Consider the following 25,168-nt stretch of genomic DNA (forward strand, 5'->3'; position numbering starts at 1 on the left):
TGAAGAGAGTGGACTAAGGTTTGCAAACTTTACTCTTTACAAAAGTTTTAAAAAATTGCGTTGTTTAGAAGGCGTGCAATGGGGAATTTAGTTATTGCGCACGTCAGAGTAGGCGTTGCCTAACGGAAATATGCAGATGATGCTAGAAAGTGCCAATAGGATCGCTAGCTCGTGCTTGGCTCTGCCCACCTCCTTGCTTGTTCTGCCCACTATGGCTCATTTGTTCCAATTGGACTGTGGTCTATCTTGGCTTACTTATAAACATCTTTGACTGAACTATAGCACAAGAGTTTAGGCTCCATTCTCCAGCATACTTTCGTTTTCTGATTCCCATCTAGAACTTTCCAGCTAGCTAGCTAGCCTCTGCTCTTTCTCTCACTGACAACACTTCTAGCCCCATGGCAACCGAACGGCAAGTATATAAACTACATTTTCGAGTATTTTGTCTTAAATATTTCCTTGTTCAAGAGGCTAACGTTAGCTTTGTTTTTGTCGTTTTAGCAGTTTCCCGGATAGCTTCATAGACGAGAACCCACAGAAAGCTATCGAGGTAAACAACGGCTAGCTGGCTGTCAAATTAGAAAGAAAATATGAACTCGTTTTATTGAAAGTCAATTGCATTATTCTCGCTAGCTAAAATTGTCAGGGGGGTTGAAATGTTTTCAATAACGCTAACTAGCTAGATAGCTAACTATAAACTTTTCGGAGCTGGCTAACTAGCTAGTGTTGGGCTAACTTTAGAAACTAACCTAACGAGATAGCTAGTTAAGTTAGCCACACCACTACCGAACTATTTTGGTCTGAAAGGACTTACTCTCAGTTGTTGCTCAACTCCAGCAGTAGTGATAGCTAGCTATATGTGTACCGTCACAGTAATTAGTTAGCTTCTTGGTTGTATCTTGTTGTTGTACTAGCTAGCTAGTTAAGCTAACTGGCTAACCACCTGCCATACATCAAACATGTCTTGATTGTAGATACCTAACTAACCACCTTACTAATGTAAGATAAGATTTTGTGCAGAAAGCCAAGTTAAATAGTTGGGAACATGAAAATGTATCGAAACAATAGTTAACCTTAGCTAGTGGTCATAAACATATTTTTTCAATGTCTTGTCAATTCAATTGACCCCAAGTTTGCCCATTTGATGTCACCGTCATTTCCCCCCAGGAACTTAATGAAGCATTGGAAGTAAACTCTGACAATTCAGAATGGTTCTGCCAACGAGCCTATGCCCACCTCCAACTGAAAAACTACAGCTGTAAGTCTCTTATCCTAACCCCCAACATCTTACCCAAACAATCCTAACCCTCTACCTGGAAAAACTGCTATCAGCCAGACCCTAACCTTGATCCTCCATTGACAAACTACAGCTCTAACCCTTGACTAACCTCCTACCTAGCTTTACTGATGTTCAGAATGGGTGATTTGTATAATTATTTTAATTGAAGTGACTCATGTTAGTTCCCTTTTTTTTGTCTTTGCTACAGAAACTTGAGCTATGTTTCTCATCTGAGTATGTCTGTTTCTGTCTCTACAGGTGCTGTCGATGATGCCAAGAGAGCCCAGCAGCTCAACCCCAGTCTTCCTCTTGCCTTCATGAGAACAGGGTAGACTCACCTACTCTCTCTCTCTGTGTGTGTGTCCATCACAGGAGGTTGGTGGCACCTTAATTGGGGAGGACAGGCTCGTGGTAATGGCTGGAGCGGAATAGGTGGTATGGTTTCTATGTATTTGATGGCATTCCATTTGCGCCGTTCCAGACATTATAATGAGCCGTCCTCCCCTCAGCAGCCTCCACTGTCCATGTAGCCATTCCCCTTGCCTTCATGAGAGCAGGGTATGTGCACAGATTGAGTCTACCTAGGACATGGTGATATTGCCTAAAAATGTCTACTTTTTTTTAAAACTTATGGGCGATTCACAATATATATTTCCAAAATTGTTATTTTTTTCTAAATAAGCCTTGTTGCACAATTAAATGTCAATATGCTGCATTTCAAACAGTCAGGAATAATCTAATGAATTCGGGGCTTGTAAAACTATACCTAGGCTAACCATAAGACCCACTACCAGGCTGCTAGGTAGCCTAACGGTTAGTGTTGGGCCATAACCGAAAGGTTGCTGGTTCGAATACCCGAGCCGGCAAGGTGAAAAATCTGTGTCCTCGAGCAAGGCATTTAACCCTCATTTGCTCCAGGGGCGCCGTACTACTATGGCTGACCCAGTAAAAAATAATAATCGCTGCACCTATTCAGTGTATGTGACAATAAAGCATATATGTATATATCTCAAAATGGTTTAACCTGCTTTTTTGCAATAATCACTGACCTGTCTTTCAAGTCTATGAAAATGCCCTTTTTGGTTACAAATTTAACCAGAACCATGCATAATGCACATCCACTAATAACGACTTACTTCTGGTAGCAGACATTATTATTGTGAGTGGCAGGGGGGGGAAGGTGCACAGTGCACACAGCACAGAAGGAGCAAAGTAGATGAGACCAAAAAGACAAACGCTCATAGAAACCAAAAAATATTAAAACCTTTTTTCACGTCTTTTCTTATCAGATGAATGATAATGACAAGGAGAAGTAATCAACATTTTAAAATGAATAGATTCGGTAGATAGTTATTTTGACATCCCCACATTATAATTGAAAGAAAAAGTGTAAACTCTAATATATTACATTTAAATTTTTGTCATTTAGCAGACGCTCTTATCCAGAGCGACTTACAGGAGCAAGTAGGGTTAAGTGCCTTGCTCAAGGGCACATCGACAGATTTTTCACCTAGTCGGCTCGGGGATTAGAACCAGCGACCTTTCGGTTACTGGCACAACTCTCTTAACCACTAAGCTACCTGCCGCCCAATATAGCCTATTAGCTAGAAAGGTAACTCCAAACACATTTTCGCTAAGTGCAGCTGTTTACCTTGTTAAAGTTTAGCCATGTGTTGGCAAAAATTTGTGTCAGAGTCAAGAAAGCTTACCAGCAGCCAGCGGCACTTGCCGCAGTGGTAGCTTATTCGTGTGTGCTTTTTCAAAGCCAGTCTCAGATACTCCAGTGAGTGTAGTTGGCTACAATGAATGTAATTTGCTCAATATTAATAGTTGAGAAATGAATTTCACCCCATTCGAACGATATTCTCTTTTTTACTCTAGGTACGTTATACAAATGTTTTTTTCTGTTGCTAGGGATATTAATAAAAACATTAAAATAAAAAAGTAACTTTATACAGTGCATTCGGAAAGTATTCAGATCCCTTGACTTTCCACATTTTGTTACGTTACAGCCTTATTCTAAAATGTATTAATCCTCACCAATCTACACACAATACCCCATAATGACAAAGCGAAAAAAGTTTTTTAGAAAGTTTTTGCAAATTTATTTTAAAAAAACAACAACTTAAACCTTATTTACATAAGTATTCATAACCTTTACTATGAGACTTGAAATTGAGTTCAGGTGCATCCTGTTAACATTGATTATCCTTGATGTTTCTACAACCAGTCCACCTGTGGTAATTTCAATTGATTGGACATGATTTGGAAAGGGACACATCTGTCTATGTAAGGTCCCACAGTCGACAGGGGATGTCAGAGCAAAAACCAGAGGTCGGAGGAATTGTCCGTAGAGTTCCGAGACATGGTTGTTAAACAAGTGTTAAACAAATCAAAATATATTTGAGATTCTTCAAAGTAGCCACCCTTTGCCTTGATGACAGCTTTGCACACTCTTGGCATTCTCTCAACCAGCTTCATGAGGAATGCTTTTCCAACAGTCTAGAAGGAGTTCCCACATATGCTAAGCACTTGTTGGCTGCTTTTCCTTCACTCTGCTGCCCAACACATCCCAAACCATCTCAATTGGGTTGAGGTCGGGTGATTTTGGAGGCCAGGTCATCTGATGCAGCACTCCATCACTCTCCTTGGTCAGATAGCCCTTACACAGCCTGGAGGTGTGTTTTGGGTCATTGTCCTGTTGAAAAACAAACAATAGGAACACTAAGCCCAAACCAGATGGGATGGTGTATCGCTGCAGAATGCTGTGGTAGCCATGCTGGTTAACTGTGCCTTGAATTCTAAATAAATCACAGACAGTGTCACCAGCAAAGCACTGTCACACCACCTCCATGCTTCACGGTGGTAACCACACATGCAGAGATCATCCGTTCACCTACTCTGCGTCTCACAAAGAACCAAAAATCAAAAAGTTGCACTCATCAGACCAAAGGACAGATTTCCACCAGTCTAATGTCCATTGCTCGTGTTGCTTGGCCCAAGCAAGTCTCCTCTTCTTATTGGTGTCCTTTAGTAGTGGTTTCTTTGCAGCAATTTCACCATGAACGCCTGACTCAGTCTCCTCTGAACAGTTGATGTTGAGATGTGTCTGTTACTTGAACTCTGTGAAGCATTTATTTGGGCTGCAATCTGAGGCTGGTAACTCTAATGAACTTATCCTCTGCAGCAGAGGTAACTCTGGGTCTTCCTTTCCTGTGGCGGTCCTCATGACAGCTAGTTTCATCATAGCGCTTGATGGTTTTTGCGACTGCATTTGAAGAAACTTTCAAAGTTCTTGAAATTTTCCGGATTTACTGACCTTCATGTCTTAAAGTAATGATGGAGTGTCTCTCTTTGCTTATTTGAGCTGTTCTTGCCATAATATGGACTTGGTATTTTATCAAATAGGACTATCTTCTGTATACCAACCCTACCTTGTCACGACACAACTGACTAGCTCAAACGCATTAAGAAGGAAAGAAATTCCACAAATTAACATTTTAACAAGGCACACCTGTTAATCGAAATGCATTCCAGGTGACTACCTCATGAAGCTGGTTGAGAGAATGCCAATAGTGTGCAAAGCTGTCATAAAGGCGAAGGGTGGCTATTTGAAGAATCTCAAATATAAAATATATTGATTTGTTTAACACTTTTATTTTGGTTACTACATGATTCCATATGTGTTATTTCATAGTTTTGATGTCTTCACTATTATGCTACAATGTAGAAAATAGTAAAAATACAGAAAAACCCTTGAATGAGTAGATGTGTCCAAACTTTTGACTGGTACTGTATGTCAAACCTAAATTGGTTGTCAGTTTCCCCAGAGTTATTTTTATTTTATTTTTTTGTCTGCTACTGATAACATCCCTGCCCCTGTCTCCCTCCCTGCAGAATGGCAGAGTACCACCTGAACCACTTCGAGTCGGCACATGCTGCCTTCACTCAGGGACACAGCCTGGACGGTGAGGTCTGCTGAGGGGACCTGTGAAGCACATACCACCTCGACACCTCCTCTAACCTTACCCACTTAATCCCAAATCGACTGCTAGCCCATATCCCTAGACACTTCATGTATATCTAAAAGGAAAATATACACTGCTCAAAAAAATAAAGGGAACACTTAAACAACACATCCTAGATCTGAATGAATTAAATAATCTTATTAAATATGTTTTTCTTTACATAGTTGAATGTGCTGACAACAAAATCACACAAATTATCAATGGAAATCAAATGTATCAACCCATGGAGGTCTGGATTTGGAGTCACCCTCAAAATTAAAGTGGAAAACCACACTACAGGCTGATCCAACTTTGATGTAATGTCCTTAAAACAAGTCAAAATGAGGCTCAGTAGTGTGTGTGGCCTCCACGTGCCTGTATGACCTCCCTACAACGCCTGGGCATGCTCCTGATGAGGTCGCGGATGGTCTCCTGAGGGATCTCCTCCCAGACCTGGACTAAAGCATCCGCCAACTCCTGGACAGTCTGTGGTGCAACGTGGCGTTGGTGGATGGAGCGAGACATGATGTCCCAGATGTGCTCAATTGGATTCAGGTCTGGGGAACGGGCGGGCCAGTCCATAGCATCAATGCCTTCCTCTTGAAGGAACTGCTGACACACTCCAGCCACATGAGGTCTAGCATTGTCTTGCATTAGGAGGAACCCAGGGCCAACCGCACCAGCATATGGTCTCACAAGGGGTCTGAGGATCTCATCTCGGTACCTAATGGCAGTCAGGCTACCTCTAGCGAGCAAATGGAGGGCTGTGCGGCCCCCCAAAGAAATGCCACCCCACACCATGACTGACCCACTGCCAAACCGGTCATGCTGGAGGATGTTGCAGGCAGCAGAACATTCTCCACGGCGTCTCCAGACTCTCACGTCTGTCACATGTGCTCAGTGTGAACCTGCTTTCATCTGTGAAGAGCACAGGGCGCCAGTGGCGAATTTGCCAATCTTGGTGTTCTCTGGCAAATGCCAAACGTCCTGCACGGTGTTGGGCTGTAAGCACAACCCCCACCTGTGGACGTCGGGCCCTCATACCACCCTCATGGAGTCTGTTTCTGACCGTTTGAGCAGACACATGCACATTTGTGGCCTGCTGGAGGTCATTTTGCAGGGCTCTGGCAGTGCTCCTCCTGCTCCTCCTTGCACAAATGAGGAGGTAGCGGTCCTGCTGCTGGGTTGTTGCCCTCCTACAGCCTCCTCCACGTCTCCTGATGTACTGGCCTGTCTCCTGGTAGCGCCTCCATGCTCTGGACACTACGCTGACAGACACAGCAAACCTTCTTGCCACAGCTCGCATTGATGTGCCATCCTGGATGAGCTGCACTACCTGAGCCACTTGTGTGGGTTGTAGACTCCGTCTCATGCTACCACGAGAGTGAAAGCACCGACAGCATTCAAAAGTGACCAAAACATCAGCCAGGAAGCATAGGAACTGAGAAGTGGTCTGTGGTCACCACCTGCAAAACCAGTCCTTTATTGGGGGTGTCTTGCTAAATGCCTATAATTTCCACCTGTTGTCTATTCCATTTGCACAACAACATGTGAAATTTATTGTCAATCAGTATTGCTTCCTAAGTGGACAGTTTGATTTCACAGAAGTGTGATTGACTTGGAGTTACATTGTGTTGTTTAAGTGTTCCCTTTATTTTTTTGAGCAGTGTATTATTTGTATTATAAATATAGTAACAGTTCTTGCCCTCTAAGTTAAGTCAGTGGTTTTCTTTTCAGAGTGGACACAATTTTCTTTTCAAGTAACATTTTTGGGGACCCTATTTGTTTTCGACAACAATTTCTCACGACCCCACCCCAAATCTAATTACACAACCTTAAAAATTGATACATTTGTTTTTTTATCAACCTTAAATTCATTACATTTCATATCTTATCAAAATGAAGAAGAACATACATTTACGCCTCAAACACACCTACAGGTTTTTTTGGATATGTTTTTTGTAAATGTATTTGAAACCCCACCTCTTTAAGGAACACCTGGGATAGGATAAGTAATCCTTCTACCCCCCCCCAAACATTTTTTTAAAGTGGTTATCCCACTGGCTATAAGGTGAATGCACCAATTTGTAAGTCGCTCTGGATAAAAGCGTCTGCTAAATGACGTAAATGTAAAAAATGTGTGCAACAAAAGTTCAACATTCACCTTCTGCTACCATTTCTGTCAAGCCATTTACAGTGAGGGAAAAAAGTATTTGATCCCCTGCTGATTTTGTATGTTTGCCCACTGACAAAGAAATTATCAGTCTATAATTGTAATGGTAGGTTTATTTGAACAGTGGGAGACAGAATAACAACAAACAAATCCAGAAAAACACGTCAAAAAGGTTATAAATTGATTTGCATTTTAATGAGGGAAATAAGTATTTGACCCCTCTGCAAAACATGACTTAGTACTTGGTGGCAAAACCCTTGTTGGCAATCACAGAGGTCAGACGTTTCTTGTAGTTGGCCACCAGGTTTGCACACATCTCAGGAGGGATTTTGTCCCACTCCTCTTTGCAGATCTTCTCCAAGTCATTAAGGTTTCGAGGCTGACGTTTGGCAACTCAAACCTTCAGGTCCGTCCACAGATTTTCTATGGGATTAAGGTCTGGATACTGGCTAGGCCACTCCAGGACCTTAATGTGCTTCTTCTTGAGCCACTCCTTTGTTGCTTTGGCCGTGTGTTTTGGGTCACTGTCATGCTGGAATACCCATCCACGACCCATTTTCAATGCCCTGGCTGAGGGAAGGAGGTTCTCACCCAAGATTTGACGGTACATGGCCCCGTCCATCGTCCCTTTGATGCGGTGAAGTTGTCCTGTCCCCTTAGCAGAAAAACACCCCCAAAGCATAATGTTTCCACCTCCATGTTTGACGGTGGGGATGGTGTTCTTGGGGTCATAGGCAGCATTCCTCCTCCTCCAAACAAGGCGAGTTGAGTTGATGCCAAAGAGCTCCATTTTGGTCTCATCTGACCACAACACTTTCACCCAGTTCTCCTCTGAATCATTCAGATGTTAATTGGCAAACTTCAGACATGCATGTATATGTGCTTTCTTGAGCAGGGGGACCTTGCGGGCGCTGCAGGATTTCAGTCCTTCACGGCATAGTGTGTTACCAATTGTTTTCTTGGTGACTATGGTCCCAGCTGCCTTGAGATCATTGACAAGATCCTCCCGTGTAGTTCTGGGCTGATTCCTCACCGTACTCATGATCATTGCAACTCCACGAGGTGAGATCTTGCATGGAGCCCCAGGCCGAGGGAGATTGACAGTTCTTTTGTGTTTCTTCCATTTGCGAATAATCGCACCAACTGTTGTCACCTTCTCACCAACCTGCTTGGCGATGGTCTTGTAGCCCATTCCAGCCTTGTGTAGGTCTACAATCATGTCCCTGACATCCTTGGAGAGCTCTTTGGTCTTGGCCATGGTGGAGAGTTTGGAATCTGATTGATTGCTTCTGTGGACAGGTGACTTTTATACAGGTAACAAACTGAGATTAGGAGTACTCCTCTCAGCTCGTTACCTGTATAAAAGACACCTGGGAGCCAGAAATCTTTTTGATTGAGAGGGGGTCAAATACTTATTTCCCTCATTAAGATGCAAATCAATTTATAACATTTTTGACATGCGTTTTTCTGGATTTCTTTGTTATTCTGTCTCTCACTGTTCAAATAAACCTACCATTAAAGTTATAGACTGATCATTTCTTTGTCAGTGGGCAAACGTACAAAATCAGCAGGGGATCAAATACTTTTTTCCCTCACTGTATGCATACAATTTGATGCATAAGTTCGATTTATCCAATGTATGCACCACACAGAACGTACTGCAACGCAATGCTGCAAGGCAAACGCAGCGTTCCATTGGAAATGTATGTACTTCTGGTGTACCAAAACGCAATGACGCTGTCGGGGTGATCGAGGCGGTACTCAATTATATATATTTTTTCAAATGATCTTTCTCAAACATATCTTGTCCCATACAATAATCTGTACTTTTAATTTGTACTCTTTAAATATTTATTAGATTGACCCCGACTTTTAATACCACTGGGTTAGGTGGAATATTAGCCATATTGTTTATACTTTCCTGTCTGAAATCTACTGAAGTCTGTGGCTACGGGTATGTTTGTAATTCCTCAGTAGAGTTGTGTTGAAACTGGTTGAGATTCTGTCTGAACGCTAACAGTGTGTTCTCCCCGTGCTCCACAGGCTCAGATAACACTTTCCAAACATGGATCAAACGTTGTGAGGAGATGATGGGGAGTAAGTAGGAGCTGTTTTCGTACCTCAATCGCCATAATGAAAATAAGTCCCTGACTTTGTGCAATCCCGGTCACGTTTTAAAAAAAGTCTATGTACTGTGTAGATATGTGTTTTTTCTGAACTGACAGATATAGTCAATCAATTAATCGGACAGTGAAGCAAACATTTTGTGAATTTGGCTCTATACTCCAGCATTTTGGATTTGAGATCAGATGTTTCATGAGGCGACAGTACAGAATGTCACCTTTTATTTGAGGGTATTGTCAAACGTATGTTATAGCGTTTAGAAATGAAAGGACTTTATGTATCTAGTCCCCCCTGTTTTGAATACTGTCTTTTTTATTACATTTTGACAAATTCACTTAGTGTCGTAAAGGTGCACTATGCAGAAATTGCTCAGCCATTTCCCAGTTGGTAAAATTCTAATAGTATGCCTGATTTCAGTTTGACAAAACAAACAAGTATAGTGTAGAGAATCATTGTACCATCTAAACCGCTGTGAAATATATTTTCCATAACCAAAAATATTGTTTTCAGCTGTTTGAAGTTAGTATACCAAAAGTACAAATCAAAAACGAAACTTAAGGACGTGATGTATAGAAATAGTGCACATAGAACAGATCTACTGCCTCTTAGACGTGCTTTCAATGAGAATGACAATCTATAACTCACATTTCTATATGAATTTGGTCTGGTCGCCCAAAAAGTTACATATTGCAGCTTTAAAGTAGTCAAAAGTTTAGTATTTGGGCCCATATTCGTAGCACGCAATGTCTACATCAAGCTTGTGACTCTAAACTTGTTGGATGCATTTGCAGGTTGTTTTTGTTGTGTTTTAGATTATGTTTTGCCCAATTGGAACTGAATAATGTATTGTCATTTTGGAGTCACTTTTATTGTAAATAAGAATAGAAGTTTCTGAACACTTCTTCATTCATGTGGATGCTACCATGATTATGGATAATCATGAATTAATTGTGAATAATGATGAGTGAGAAAGTTAGAGATCATACCCCTCCAAAAATGCTAACCTCCCCTGTTATTGTCCAAATAAATACGGAGTGGAGTGCATCTCCAACCTCGATCTAAACTCTAACCCTATACTAGCTAAATTCTTAATTAGAGAATATGTTTGTGTGTGTGGTTGTCATCGTCTGAGGGGTTTAAATTGATCACATTAATAATGTATGTCTCTCTGGGGTGGGGGGTAGGCCTCGGATCAACCCCAGTAAACATCCACACAGATACACATCCATTGCGTGTTGGGCTCGCATTCTAAACAGCCCATGTGACACCCCTCTCATGCATACCAAAATACAGACACACACAGATGTATAGTACATCTTCAAACAGCTTCAAAACCACATTAAATGCACACACACTGTTGCACAAGCACACCAACACACACCTCAGTCGTCCTTTGCCATGCCCTGGCCTTACCCTGTGAGTTCCCTCCCGTCTCTTTCATGTGTGAAGTGACAGTGTTTACCGCTAGGCGCTTCTGCCTGACGCCCCCACACATCAAAACAGGGTGTGCATATGGTGATATCTCACACACCCTTCTCTTCACGCCAGCCCCCCCGTTTCCCTTTTCAAACGCGACCTCATTTAGACAACGTTAATCTTCCGTCTCATCCCTGGCCTCTTCCCCTTTTATCTCCTCTCTCCTTTTCCCTCCTTCTCCCTCTCTCTCGCTATTTATTTTCTCCCTCTCCTGCCCTCCCTCTGCCGCCACCTCCCTCTAATGAAAGCAGTGAATAATGTAACAGACAGAACTGGTAAATACAGATCAGGCCTGTTTAGCCTCAGTGGGTAAACAAACTGCCTCTGAGATCTCACAGGGAGGTGTATTTTTGTGTTTTTCTGGCCTGTTAATGTATGAGTAAGTGGAAACTGGCTGACTGTAGTATACCGTTTCCTCTCCCTTGCAGTGGCCAATCAGAATGGAAAGGAGAACAAGGTGAGTGCTGATGACCACTTTGGATGTTCCTACCGTTATTCTATCTACAGTGGGGAGAACAATTATTTGATACACTGCTGATTTTGCAGGTTTTCCTACTTACAAAGCATGTAGAGTTCTGTAATTTTTATCATAGGTACACTTCAACTGTGAGAGACGGAATCTAAAACAAAAATCCAAAAAATCGCATTGTATGATTTTTAAGTAATTAATTTGCATTTTATTGCATGACATAAGTATTTGATACATCAGAAAAGCAGAACTTAATATTTGTTACAGAAACCTTTGTTTGCAATTACAGAGATCATACGTTTCCTGTAGGTCTTGACCAGGTTTGCAAACACTGCAGCAGGGATTTTGGCCCACTCCTCCATACAGACTTTCTCCAGATCCTTCAGGTTTTGGGGCTGTCGCTGGGCAATACGGACTTTCAGCTCTCTTTCTATTGGGTTCAGGTCTGGAGACTGGCTAGGCCACTCCAGGACCTTTTAGATGCTTCTTACGGAGCCACTCCTTAGTTGCCCTGGCTGTGTGTTTCGGGTCGTTGTCATGCTGGAAGGCCCAGCCACGACCCATCTTCAATGCTCTTACTGAGGGAAGGAGGTTGTTGGCCAAGATCTCGCGATACATGGCCCCATCCATCCTCCCCTCAATACGGTGCAGTCGTCCTGTCCCCTTTGCAGAAAAGCATCCCCAAAGAATGTTTCCATCTCCATGCTTCACGGTTGGGATGGTGTTCTTGGGGTTGTACTCATCCTTCTTCTTCCTCCAAACACGGCGAGTGGAGTTTAGACCAAAAAGCTATATTTTTGTCTCATCAGACCACATGACCTTCTCCCATTCCTCCTCTGGATCATCCAGATGGTCATTGGCAAACTTCAGACGGGCCTGGACATGCGCTGGCTTGAGCAGGGGGACCTTGCGTGAGCTGCAGGATTTTAATCCATGACGGCGTAGTGTGTTACTAATGGTTTTCTTTTAGACTGTGGTCCCAGCTCTCTTCAGGTCATTGACCACGTCCTGCCGTGTAGTTCTGGGCTGATCCCTCACCTTCCTCATGATCATTGATGCCCCACGAGGTGAGATCTTGCATGGAGCCCCAGACCAAGGGTGATTGACCGTCATCTTGAACTTTCTAATAATTGCACCAACAGTTGTTGCCTTCTCACCAAGCTACTTGCCTATTGTCCTGTTGCCCATCCCAGCCTTGGGCAGGTCTACAATTTTATCCCTGATGTCCTTACACAGCTCTCTGGTCTTGGCCATTGTGGAGAGGTTGGAGTCTGTTTGATTGAGTGTGTGGACAGGTGTCTTTTATACAGGTAACGAGTTCAAACAGGTGCAGTTAATACAGGTAATGAGTGGAGAACAGGAGGGCTTCTTAAAGAAAAACTAACAGGTCTGTGAGAGCTGGAATTCTTACTGGTTGGTAGGTGATCAAATACTTATGTCATGCAATAAAATACAAATTAATTACTTAAAAATCATACAATGAAATTTTCTGGATTTTTGTTTTAGATTCCGTCTCTCACAGTTGAAGTGTACCTATGATAAAAATTACAGACCTCTACATGCTCTGTAAGTAGGAAAACCTGCAAAATCGGCAGTGTATCAAATACTTGTTCTCCCCACTGTATGTCCACCGTAGAGAAGATGGAAAGAGGCCTCATCTTTATATCCGGGCCATTATGGCATCTGTGACAGCCTCGATGGCGCTGCCCAAGCTATCCCCATTTTGAGGTAGTACATTTTCTTCACGATTGGCTGATCCCTCCTGATGACCCGTTGCTCATGACTCCAACAGGGTCACCAGGAGGGATCGGCCAATTAAGTTGAAGTCCCACCCAATTCACTACATTAAAATGGTGGAAGCCCTCAAAGGCGCTGCCCAATGCCAAAACAGCCGTTTGGTCACTAGAGGCCTCTATCATTCTCTGATGTCCACATACCTTAGACCACATGTGCCAAACTAATTCCATTGGGGGCTGAGCATCTGCGGGTTTTTGCTCCTCCCTTGTACTTGATTGATTGAAATATGGTAACTAATTAGTAAGGAACTCCTTACCTGGTTGTCTGTCTTAATTGAAAGGAAAGACCCGCAGACACTAGGCCCTCCATGGAAAGAGTTTGACACTCCTGCCTTAGACTGTATACAGGTTTTTCTGGCTTTCAGTTCCACCCTCTGCCTCATGGGGGCAGTGTTGCTCTCAGTATTTCAGACCTTATTTATTATGTCTGGTCTAAAGGCTAGAGCTAATCATAAACCCTCTCTTTTTTTTATCTTGTTTTGTTTTTAAACTTTCTCTCTCTTCCTGGGATGACTGGATGCCCCAGCAGAAACCAACGCCACGCATTAAGTAAGTACAGTTCATGCTGTGGCCCTACATAGTGCACTACTTTTGGAATACCTATGGCCCTGGTCAAAAGTAGTGTACTATATTGGGGATAGGGGGTCATTTGGGATGCATACTATGTATGCAGGAAGGTGGATAACTTGTTCCTACACTTCAGGGGCAACCTGTACTAATTGTGTATGTCCTCAGGCATGACTGGTACCAGACAGAGTCTCAGGTCATCGTTACCATCATGGTGAAAAATGCGCCTAAGGATGGGGTCAACATCAACTTCGACGAGAGACAGGTACACGCACGCACACCTCTCTCTTTCTCTCTCTCTCACACACACACACACACACAGGTCAGTGTAAGAAGCTCTTGAGGAGAGAGAATTACAGTTCTCTCTAAACTGTCAGAAGTGCTGCCAGAGTATCATCAGCTGCCCAGTACTGTGGTCACTGAGGAAGCTATCTCTAGACATGTCTGTATTTCTCATCTTATTTACACTGAACAAAAATATAAACGCAACATGTAAAGTGTTGGTCCCATGTTTCATGAGCTGAATTAAAAGGTCCCAGAAATTTTTCATACGCACAAAAAGCTTATTTCGCTCATTTTGTGTGCAAAAATGAGTTTACATCCCTGTTAGTGAGCATTTCTCCTTTGCCAAGATAATCCATCTGACTGACAGGTGTGGCATATCAAGAAGCTGATTAAACAGCATGATCATTACACACAGGTGCACCTTGTGCTGGCGACAATAAAAGGCCACTCTAAAATGTGCAGTTTTGTCACAACACAATGCTACAGATGTCTCAAGTTTTGTCCACCAGAGCTGTTGCCAGATAATTTTATGTTAATATCTCTACCCTAAACCGCCTCCAACGTCGTTTTAGAGAATTTGGCAGTACGTCCAGCCGGACTCACAACCGCAGACCACGTATATGGCGTCGTGTGGGTGAACAGAGTGCCCCATGGTGGCGGTGGGGTTATGTATGGGCAGGCATAAGCTACGGACAACAAACACAATTACATTTTATCGATGGCAATTTGAATGCACAGAGATACCGTGATGAGATCCTGAGGCCCATTGTCATGCCATTCAGCCGCTGCCATCACCTCATGTTTCAGCAGCGATAATGCGCAGCCCCATGTCGCACGGAACTGTACCCAATTCCTGAAAGCTTAATGTCCCAGTTCCATGGCCTGCACACTCACCAGGCATGTCTCCCATTGGGCATGTTTTGGATGCTCTGGTTTGACGTGTACGACAGCGTACACGCTAAAAACGCAAGAAAACCCTATATTACCAGAATGCTAACAATATTAGCACAAACTAAAAGCGAAATCACGTAGACGCTAAATGCTAACAAGCGAAAACTAACGTAAACTAATTGCAAAGACAGGCAAATCAGCTCATAAGTTATACAAGCGAAGCTAGTGAATGTCATTTTCGATGAGTGGACATTTACAAGCGAAAGTGATCGAGAGAAATTGTGCAAATGAACGAAGTTGTGATGCGTGCTTTTCTGAAGGAAGTGCAGCATGTGTACACGGAGAAGAATGGAGGAGGGGGAAAAAACGCTAGTAGGAAGCACAGGGAAAAAATTGCAACTGTACAGATATCTCGTCCAGAGCTCGTTGACTTCTGGCAGAAAGCCATTTATAAGATATGATGGCAAACATTTTAGTAGTGAATTAAATACAAGTGTAACTACATCACCTCATGTGCAATGCACAACAGAGACTTGATGATAGATATAGAACGCTATGGACGCTTTCTCCCGTTATGCTATTTACAAACAAACACGTGACTGGTTCAACTGTTCTGGGGAAATACGTTAAGCTCCATAATGTGACCGGTGAAATGAACGCAATCTGCTTTATCTCCTAACGTATTGCACAAGTTGACTGCAGGTATTAACTTAAAAAGTAGCTCCAAATATGAAAATGTATTGAGAAACATAATAAATAGTTTTGACGGTATTGAAAAACCATCCTGTGGCTTAGTTGTTCTCTTCGCTGAGGCCCCCCTACAGTAAAGCAGCTCTCTCTGATACACACAGAGAGATGCCTGATTCCAATTCCACATCTCGTTCCCTTCCTCTGCCCTCGCCCACTCTTTCTGTTGTTCTGAGAATAGTAAGGGTGTTATTAGGGGTAATGAGATAGCTAGGGGGCTTTTCCTCCAGAGGAGCTATGGCAGGGATGCTGTCAGGGGTATCTCTCTCTCACACACACACACACTCCCTTTGGGCACAGCTATGCCCCCAGGGGTGCCTGTAAGCTCAGATCTAGGAACAGTTTACCCTCCCCAAGTCTAAATCCCCAATCGAAGAAAGCCCAACTGATCTAAGACCAGCACTAAACCCCTCAGCGTGAATTTGTAGAAACAGCCCCCTCTCCCCACCGCTCTATGAGATGGTCTGCAGTGGAGGGTGTGTGTGTGTATAATGTGTGTTCTATCTGTAGATGTCGGCGGTGCTGAAATTTCCATCGGGGGAGGACTTCAGCCTGAACATGAACCTGCTGCATCCCATTGTCCCCCAACACAGCACCTTCAAGGTCCTCTCCACCAAGGTGACACACACACACTCCATACTCCTCAGCCTATCAGAACTCTCATATCATTTGCCTCAAGAACTGAGAAAATGTTCCCACAGGTGAAACGTGTATAAAACCACAGTCCTCAAGGTATTATGCAGCCTGGGCCCAGGAACCCTTAGAAACGTGATTAAACACAGCAGGTTAACCAGAGAATGACCAGACTGGAATGTGATAATTAACCATTAGTGGAGCAGAAAGACTGGGAGGAGGAGAATCCTCTTTAATTCAGAGCTGACTGGGTCAACACACACAATAGAGCTCTGCCCTGTGAGAATTAACAAGCTCTGGAGTTGTAAGTAATTATGGCTGATAATGAGTGGGAAGGGCACTTCTTATTGTTCACAAGTTAGTGAGTATGTAGTGTATAGTAATTGGTGTGTAGGCATTTCCATGCGCATTCTTACTCACTTCCACTTTATAATGTTGGAACTGACAGAGAAGCCTGTGGTCAATCCTTCTGAATGTGAAAATGGAATATAGTTAGTTTATTGATGACAAATGACAAGCTTGAAATGAATAGTGTGTGTGTGTGTGTGTGTGTGTGTGTGTGTGTGAGACTCATCCTGTGCGTGTACATGTGAGAGAGGCACCAAGCTCCGCTAATCCGTCTAGTGTGTGTGGGGAATCTGGGGATGGGTGCAGGCTGATGGGGCTTGTTTAGGGCATTAGATGGTGCTCAGTCTAACGAGACAGCGGGACACGCCACACTCACGGCACAACAGGGGGAGGTTGACAGAGACCGAGTGAAGAGGGAATGATTTGGTAGCAGAGAGGAAAAGAGATGGAGGGACACCGAGAGGGAGAAGAGGGATATAATATAGAAAGTAAGGTTGAGAAGAGAGCTTATTCCGGAGAGTTCCTGCCAGCCAATGCCAAAACAAGTTTCCACCCTAGAGGGAGAACGTAGCCCCTCTCCATACTCGCATACACTCTCACTCACAGTTCCCCATGGCAACATCAGGCACTGCATACCAGAGGTGTACGTGTGTTGAAGCTCAAACAAGGACCCAGTCTTAGAATAGGAAGAGGAGGGGCAAAGAGGGGGAGATTACTGTCTTGGATACACACACGCACACACATGTTGTCATCAGACCTGGGTTCAAATACATGTTTATTTGTTATTTAAATACTTGTGTATTTGAGTATATTCAGATAATGTGGCCCGACTCAACTACTTCTATTGGAAGTATTTTAAAATAATTTCCTATACATAGCCTACTGTTTGAAAGTATTTTCAAATACTTTTTTCAAATGCCTGGGTTATATGCATGGGAGTGTATTTGAGCATTTTAAAATTCTTTGCAAATACATTCCAATATTCAACTACTTGTCTTTTCAAAAGTTTGTCATACGCACTGCGTACATGCACACAAACGTAATGTAGCATAATCCACACACTCACACAAGGAGTCAGTCTTAAAGGAAGAGAAAGGGGGGGGGGGGGGGTGAGAGAGGAGGGGGTTAAGAGGGGGATGGAGAGAGGAGAGTTTAGGCCCCCTCCACTCACACAAAGCCCTGTTTGTTCCCTGGTCCACAGGGCTCCAAAGGCTCTCATGGCCCTACACACACATACATACAAAACACAAACCAACTCACAAAGATGGGGAATTTACATTTACATTTTAGTCATTTAGCAGACGCTCTTATCCAGAGCGACTTACAGTTAGTGAGTGCATACATTTTCATACTGGCCCCCCGTGGGAAACGAACACATGTAAAACACACTGTCACTTACTGTATATGTACAGTACCAGTCAAAAGTTTGGACACCTACTCATTCAAGGGTTTTTATTTATTTTTACAGTTTTCTACATTGTAGAATAATAGTGAAGACATCAAAACTATGAAATAACACATATGAAAACGTGTTAAACAAATCAATGTTATATTTGAGATTATTCAAATAGCCACCCTTTGCCTTGATGACAGCTTTGCACACTCTTGGCATTCTCTCAACCAGCTTCACCTGGAATGATTTTCCAACAGTCTTGAAGGAGTTCCCACATATGCTGAGCACTTGTTGGCTGCTTTTCCTTCACTCTGCCGTCCGACTCATCCCAAACCATCTCAATTGGGTTGTGGTCGGGGGATTGTGGAGGCCAGGTCATCTGATGCAGCATTCCATCACTCTCCTTCTTGGTCAAATAGCCCTTACACAGCCTGGAGGTGTGTTGGGTCATTGTCCTGTTGAAAAACAAATGATAGTCCCATTAAGCCCAAACCAGATGGGATGGCGTATCGCTGTAGAATGCTGAGGTAGCCATGCTGGTTAAGTGTACCTTGAATTCTAAATAAATCACAGACCGTGTCACCAGCAAAGCACCATAACTCCACCTCCTCCATGCTTTACGGCGTGAAATACACATGCAGAGTTAATCCATTCACCCACACCGCGTCTCACAAAGACACAGCGGTTGGAACCAAAAATCTCCAATTTGGACTCCAAATTTCCACCGGTCTCATGTCCATTGCTCGTGTTTCTTGGCCCAAGCACGTCTCTTCTTATTGGTGTCCTTTAGTAGTGGTTGCTTTGCAACAATTTGTCCGTGAAGGCCTGATTTACACAGTCCCCTCTGAACTGTTGATGTGTTCACTACTTGAACTCTGAAGCATTTATTTGGGCTGCAATTTCTGAGGCTGATAACTCTAATGAACTTATCCTCTGCAGCAGAGGTAACTGTCTTTATTCCTGTCGCGGTCCTCATGAGAGCCAGTTCCATCATAGCGCTTGATGGTTTTTGTGACTGCACTTGAAGAAACTTTCCGGATTGACTGACCTTCATTTCTTAAAGTAATGATGGACTGTCATTTCTCTTTGCTTATTTGAGCTGGTCATTATTTATTTTTATGTTTTTTAGCTGTTCTTGCCATAATATGGACTTGGTATTTTACCAAATAGGGCTATCTTCTGTATATCCCCCCTAAAAGTTAATTCCACAAATTAACTTTTAACAAGGCACACCTGTTTAATTGAAATGCAATCCAGGTCACTACCTCATGAAGCTGGTTGAGAGAATGCCAAGAGTGTGCAAAGCTGTCATCAAGGCAAAGGGTGGCTATTTGAACAATCTCAAATATATAATATTTTGATTTGTTTAACACTTTTTTTTTTTTGGTTACTACATGATTCCATATGTGTTATTTCATAGTTTTGATGTCTTCACTATTATTCTACAATGTAGAAAATAGTAAATATAAAGAAAAACCCTTGAATGAGTAGGTGTCCAAACTTTTGACTGGTACTGTATATACACTGTTTCTTATACACAGTATAAGAAAGGACAAATGCATTCGCGCGCAAACACAACATGCGATGGTTGCATTCCTTTCTGCTAGGCACACTGAGAAACTTTGGCTGATCTCTGAACAGGTGAACTGTGTCTGTGTGTGTACACAGAAGAGACCCAGCGTAAACCTGTCCCTAACTAAGTGCTCTCTGTGTGAGTCCAAGGGCTTTGCTGTAGTCAAATTAATGACACCAACTGCAGTACTCACTGTGTTTTTCCTTTCCCAATGGTTTACTTTCACTGCTTTCTTTAGAGGAGGCTTAGGAAGGGATACTAGGCTACACTATGCACAGTTGCTGTCTTCACATCATCTTGGTAAAGCTTGGTCCTGTATATGTGTGCATTATAAGTGTACGGGTTATTAGTGTGTGTATGTGTGTCGCGCACACACACTCATCAGTGCAACCCTCGCTGACCACCTCCCGTCGTCGGCTATGAGAGATTCTAACCCGTGGGGTCGTCATGACAACAGGGAGCCAATTACACACCAGAGTGTTTGATCAGAACGGAAGGGTAAACACACGTACACATGCACATGCTCAGCTCCAAACTCATCTCGTCTCTGTGAATAGATAACATACAGCCGCCCTCTGTAATTTCCATGCCTGTCAGCCTCCCTCGCCAGACTGTTCCTATTTTTATTTATTTATTTGTCTGTTAAGTTGCTTTTTAAAATCTTCTCCGCTGTAATCTAAAGTAGGGGCTATTTTGTGAAGGGCTGAGATGGGAGACTCTTTGTATGTGGATTTGTGTGTGTGTGTGTGTGTGTGTGTGTGTGTGTGTGTGTGTGTGCGTACGTGTACTTGTGTAAGACCGGGACGGGTGTGTGTAGGGCAGGGGGGACTTCGGTAGGGGTAAGAGCACGTGGGACTGGTGACATGGGACTCAACTCCCCCTCTTGAGAGACTGACAGGCGTGTGTGTGTTGCTCAGTATGGCCCCTGGGAGCTGTGGGTGGTGGTCCTGTATGTGACTGTGCTGTCACATCCCTTTAAGACTCAGCACCTCGCCTGCCACATCCCTTTAACACGCAGAGACACAGATGTGGCAGCAGATTAATGTTGTATAGCCCCCCCAGCGCACACACTGCATGGGCACAGACTGCACCAGTTATCACCACACACACACTCACAGTGCACATAAGAGCTTAAAACCCTCCCCGCCACTGCAAGGGGTCTGTGTCTCTGCCTTTTCACCCAGCCCATTCCCCTACACTGTACTCTAAGGTTGACTAGGTCGGTGTCTGCAGACAGATGTTGGTGATGGTTGTAAATATACAATGAAGAATATTGAAGGTCAATGTGAAGAGGGGTTCCATGTGAACATCAGTTGAGCAGGGGCCCATGGTTGAGCATTCAGTCCTAAGATTTGAGCTGTTTAGTCTTGGGTTAGTTTAGAGCTCATCTATTAGCCCCTGTAATCTGTGCTTGTGTGTGAGTGTGTGCAAGCGTCTCTTGATGCTCTGGCGTCTGCTCCTGACACCTTCATGAATGAAACATTCCTTCGCTCAGCGGAGCAGAATTTTTCTTTAATTGCGTCGACATGCCTGCGCATCCCCCACGCTATAACTCTATCAAACTTTGTCTCTAAACACATACGTGGGCTCCCGAGTGGTGCAGTGGTCTAAGGCACTGCATCTCAGTGCTTGAGGCATCACTACAGACCCCCTGGTTTGATTCCAGGCTGTATCACAACCGGCCGTGATTGGGAGTCCCATAGGGCGGCGCGCAATTGGCCCAGCGTCGTCCGGGTTTGGCCGGTAAGGCCGTCATTGTACATAAGAATTTGTTCTTAACTGACTTGCCTAGTTAAATAAAATAAAAAAGACATACACTCTCTGCTCACATGCGCACTCACACACTTAAATACATACAAACTTACACACACACACCCAAGATGACGGGGGTACTGGAGCACTGGGCAGCTTGCGTGTCCCACTGGTATGGGGCCTGTCACTGCAGCTCACGTGCGTGTGGTGGCGGCTGTCTTCGCTCTGCTCGTCTCCTCTCCTCCGATGTAATGATCTGTCCAGAAATGTGTGTTCCTGCCACTGGTCGACAGACAGACAGCTCTCACCCACACATACACGCGTACGCTGATCTGATCACACACTATCCGGCCCCTCAAGCTGACAGATGTCTCGTTAGCACTCTGTCTGTCAGGAAGATGTGGGAGTGAGCTGTGCCCCCGCATATCACTGTCTCTCTCTGCTGTGAGCTGATCACACCACTAAAAGAGAGTTCTGAGCTACCGTCTTCTGATCTTATGTGTTGAGCCCTATATAGAAGTAACGATAACTAAAGACATATTGGCTTCGCTCTCTCTCTCCTTGCTCTCCACGCCCTCTCTTCCTCCTCTCTCTCGCTCTTCCTCACTCTCTCCCCCCTCTCTCTCTTCCCCCCTCTTTCTCTCTTTCTCAACCACACTTCCTCATCCCCCTCTCTTTCTCTCTCCTCGCTCTGTTCCCCCTCTTTTTCTCAGGTGGAGATCAAAATGAAGAAGACTGAGGGGATCAGGTGGGAGAAACTGGAGGGTGAAGGTCAGGAGCCCAACGTCAAACACTTCACCCCCAGTGAGTACTTCTCTATCTCTCACACACACACACACACACACACAGTTTCCTCTGCTCTCTCTCCTTTACACATATACCAGTCAGTACTGATACATTTCATACCACTAAATACATTTAACAATATTTTTTACAGCATTGGTTTTTACTACTGAAAGCCCTCTCTCCTGTGTTGACCAGTACCCATGGTAACCCTCTCTCCCTCTAAACGTGTGTTCCTGTTCAGACCAGTACCCATCATCGTCCCACTCCAGCCGTAACTGGGACAAGGTGGTGGGCGACATTAGTGAGGAGGAGAAGAAGGAGAAGCTGGAGGGAGACGCAGCGCTCAACAACCTCTTCCAACAGATCTACTGTGACGGCACCGACGAGGTCAAACGGGCCATGAACAAGTCCTTTGTGAGTGTATATATTCACACACAGAGAGAAACTGAGAAAACATTGTTTTTTTGCCAGTATCACTGACTTACTCTCCTCCCCCTGTAGATGGAGTCAGGTGGTACAGTCCTGAGCACCAACTGGACGGACGTGGGGAAGAGAACGGTGGAGATGAGCCCCCCAGACGACGTGGAGTTTAAGAAATACTGAAGAACCAGAGGGGTGTCTCTCTCTGTACTACACTGTCCTACACTCCCCCTCTCTGCCTCAATTGGACCGCCCCATATCTCCTCTCCTCCAACTTCCCCTCCTGTCAATATTTTGCTTTCTCCCGGCCAAGTCTCTCGTTCTCTTTGCCTCCGATGGACATGTCCAACCTATTAGCCAAAACCAACCTCTTCCTCCTCCAACGCCTCCCCCTTCCAGTCCGTCTGTCAATATCGTTTTTTAGAGCTTTGGTGATTCTCAGCAGCAGTCCAGGAACCACTATTTACCATCTCTCATTAAACCATTCTCACACTCTATGAACAGTGTCATAGATATGTATCTGTCTTTCCTAGATATCATAGAAACAGTAGGAATCATCTGAATGGTCAGTTTCTGTCTATTTGATGGTTAACCTGGTTAAAGGGAGTGATGGGTTGAAACAGATCCCTGGACTGAAGGGGTCGAGAAACCCTTTCCACCTCTTCCTGTGTCAGTAATGGCCGGTTCTTGTTTTCAAAGCCTGTCTTTTATGGGACCTCCCTTTTATGAAAAATTCTAAACTATTTTTTTCCTGTACACTGGTATTAGAAAAAAATCATTTTCCACATCAGCAGCAATACAGTCATGAAATGGAAGTCTGGAATCTTAATTTCGTTTTCCTCAATGTGATTCAAACTTCAATGTAAATAAATGATTTATTTTCTGGATCACCATTTTTTGGGTTTTACTGTGTTTTTAGTGTAAAGAGACCTGAAGAAAGCTAGCATCTCCAATCCCCAACACGCTTACTGTACTGTTTTGATCTACTGTATTAGAGAAGGAGTAGACCTCATCCTCACACACACGCTCCGCTGCTCTCTGCTATGAGTGGGCGTTGCGTAAAGAAGCACGGGAGCATTAATATGGATCTGCCTGCCTGTTATCCGCATCATCAGCCCTCACACCTAGTTAAGTTTTAAATTCATGCTCACTCACACACCCCTTCCTCACGGAGTTAAGCGTTAAATTCATGGCACATCATTTCATCTCTCGTGACAATCAAACACTCAGTTTGTGGCTTCGGTTAGAACTCTAACTGCATCACACACACATGCCGGCCCCTCCCATACCCCTGCCTGAAGCTGCTCTCCTGACATCAAAAGGAGCTAAGCACTTTGCATCGTGGGTAAGATCTCAGAGCATGAAGGCTGCAGAGTCTTTAGTCTCATTAAAGCCTTCCAGACCTCTCAAACTCTGCTACGCTCAAAGTTTTTTACCTTATGGATCAACTACTGTATTTGACATATACATCACAGTGTGTTTGCATGTACGTACGTCTGTTTGTAAGTCTGCCTGCATACATACTGTATGTATAGTAGCATTGATCTCTGCAGTTGACCCATATTATACAGTACAGACTAATTTGCAATGTACAGTATGAATTATCTTATCTATTGAGGACAGAACTAATGTGTTAATATGATGTAGTGACACAATAAGAATGGCAAAAATGTATTATATGTTTACTTAAAATGTTTATTCATTGAAATTGCACTTTGAAATAGTGTATTTCCTATTAGCATTAAATAACTGTGTTTTAAGGAGAATACCAGACAAAGCGTACAGTAGATGTTGTTAGTAGGTCCTACTTCTGGAGAAACAGTTGGGAAAGACTAACAACGGTCTGGAGGACAGAAACATTTCTCACTAGCATGATGAATACCTACAGACACACACAGCTGACAGTCTAGTCTAACTCATATACTTCTTTAGCTTCTGCCTACAGAATACTTGTTATTTCTTACATTTATTTACATCAAAAGGCAAAAGAAAAACTGAAATAAGTTTACACAAATCACTATCTGCCATATCAGTCACTGTCACTAATAAGATCATAACTATTGATATAGAATCTTTAATGTTACTTTGGTATGTTTGGTTGCAGGTGACAAGATCAGACAAGTTGATGTCATTACAGGGTATGTAGTATGCAAGAGTACTCTTAAGAGTATGGTATGAATAATGATATACAACTTGTGTCATATGGTATTGTAGCTTACATATGGGTTACAGCATACATATATCTCTGTTATGTTTGAAAACGGAATATCCTTGATTGATGGTTTGATTGTTCACACTCTCTCCCCCTTATCTTTGTCTCTCTTTCTCCCTTGCCCAAATCCAAAATGAACTGCACTATACCTAGCCAAGCTACTTACTCAATTTGGTGTTGACGTATCTCTCCTTCTCCCCCTTTTTCTTCCCCCCTCCCCTCCCTACCCCCTTCTCA

At 43.5% G+C, this 25,168-nt stretch overlaps 1 protein-coding gene across 3 annotated transcripts; it reads left to right on the forward strand.

Annotated features, from left to right (window-relative positions):
- The first annotated feature begins 253 nt into the window (after window positions 1-253).
- On the forward strand, window positions 254-23,606 carry sugt1 (SGT1 homolog, MIS12 kinetochore complex assembly cochaperone). 3 transcript variants are annotated; one of them, XM_084182640.1, is made up of 13 exons: window positions 254-412; window positions 502-550; window positions 1,168-1,258; window positions 1,538-1,607; window positions 5,177-5,247; window positions 9,503-9,556; window positions 11,488-11,516; window positions 13,851-13,873; window positions 14,060-14,156; window positions 16,325-16,432; window positions 22,227-22,317; window positions 22,541-22,713; window positions 22,801-23,606. In XM_084182640.1, the coding sequence occupies exons 1-13, from the start codon at window positions 399-401 to the stop codon at window positions 22,900-22,902; spliced, it is 972 nt and encodes a 323-aa protein (XP_084038766.1). In that variant the 5' UTR covers window positions 254-398; the 3' UTR covers window positions 22,903-23,606. The 3 variants fall into 3 exon arrangements, with proteins under 3 accessions (XP_084038766.1, XP_084038767.1, XP_084038768.1); XM_084182641.1 differs by having other exon boundaries at window positions 13,854-13,873; XM_084182642.1 differs by having other exon boundaries at window positions 305-412; window positions 505-550.
- The last annotated feature ends 1,562 nt before the right edge of the window (window positions 23,607-25,168 follow it).

Source organism: Coregonus lavaretus (assembly GCF_964263955.1).
Source record: "Coregonus lavaretus genome assembly, chromosome: 19".
NCBI lineage: Eukaryota > Metazoa > Chordata > Actinopteri > Salmoniformes > Salmonidae > Coregonus > Coregonus lavaretus.

Excerpts from the sequence above, each read along its gene's own strand:
- sugt1 (XM_084182640.1), top strand. Across the intron at positions 1,608-5,176 it reads CTTGCCTTCATGAGAACAGG|AATGGCAGAGTACCACCTGA; the intron begins GTAGACTCACCT and ends CCCTCCCTGCAG. Across the intron at positions 22,714-22,800 it reads GGGCCATGAACAAGTCCTTT|ATGGAGTCAGGTGGTACAGT; the intron begins GTGAGTGTATAT and ends CTCCCCCTGTAG.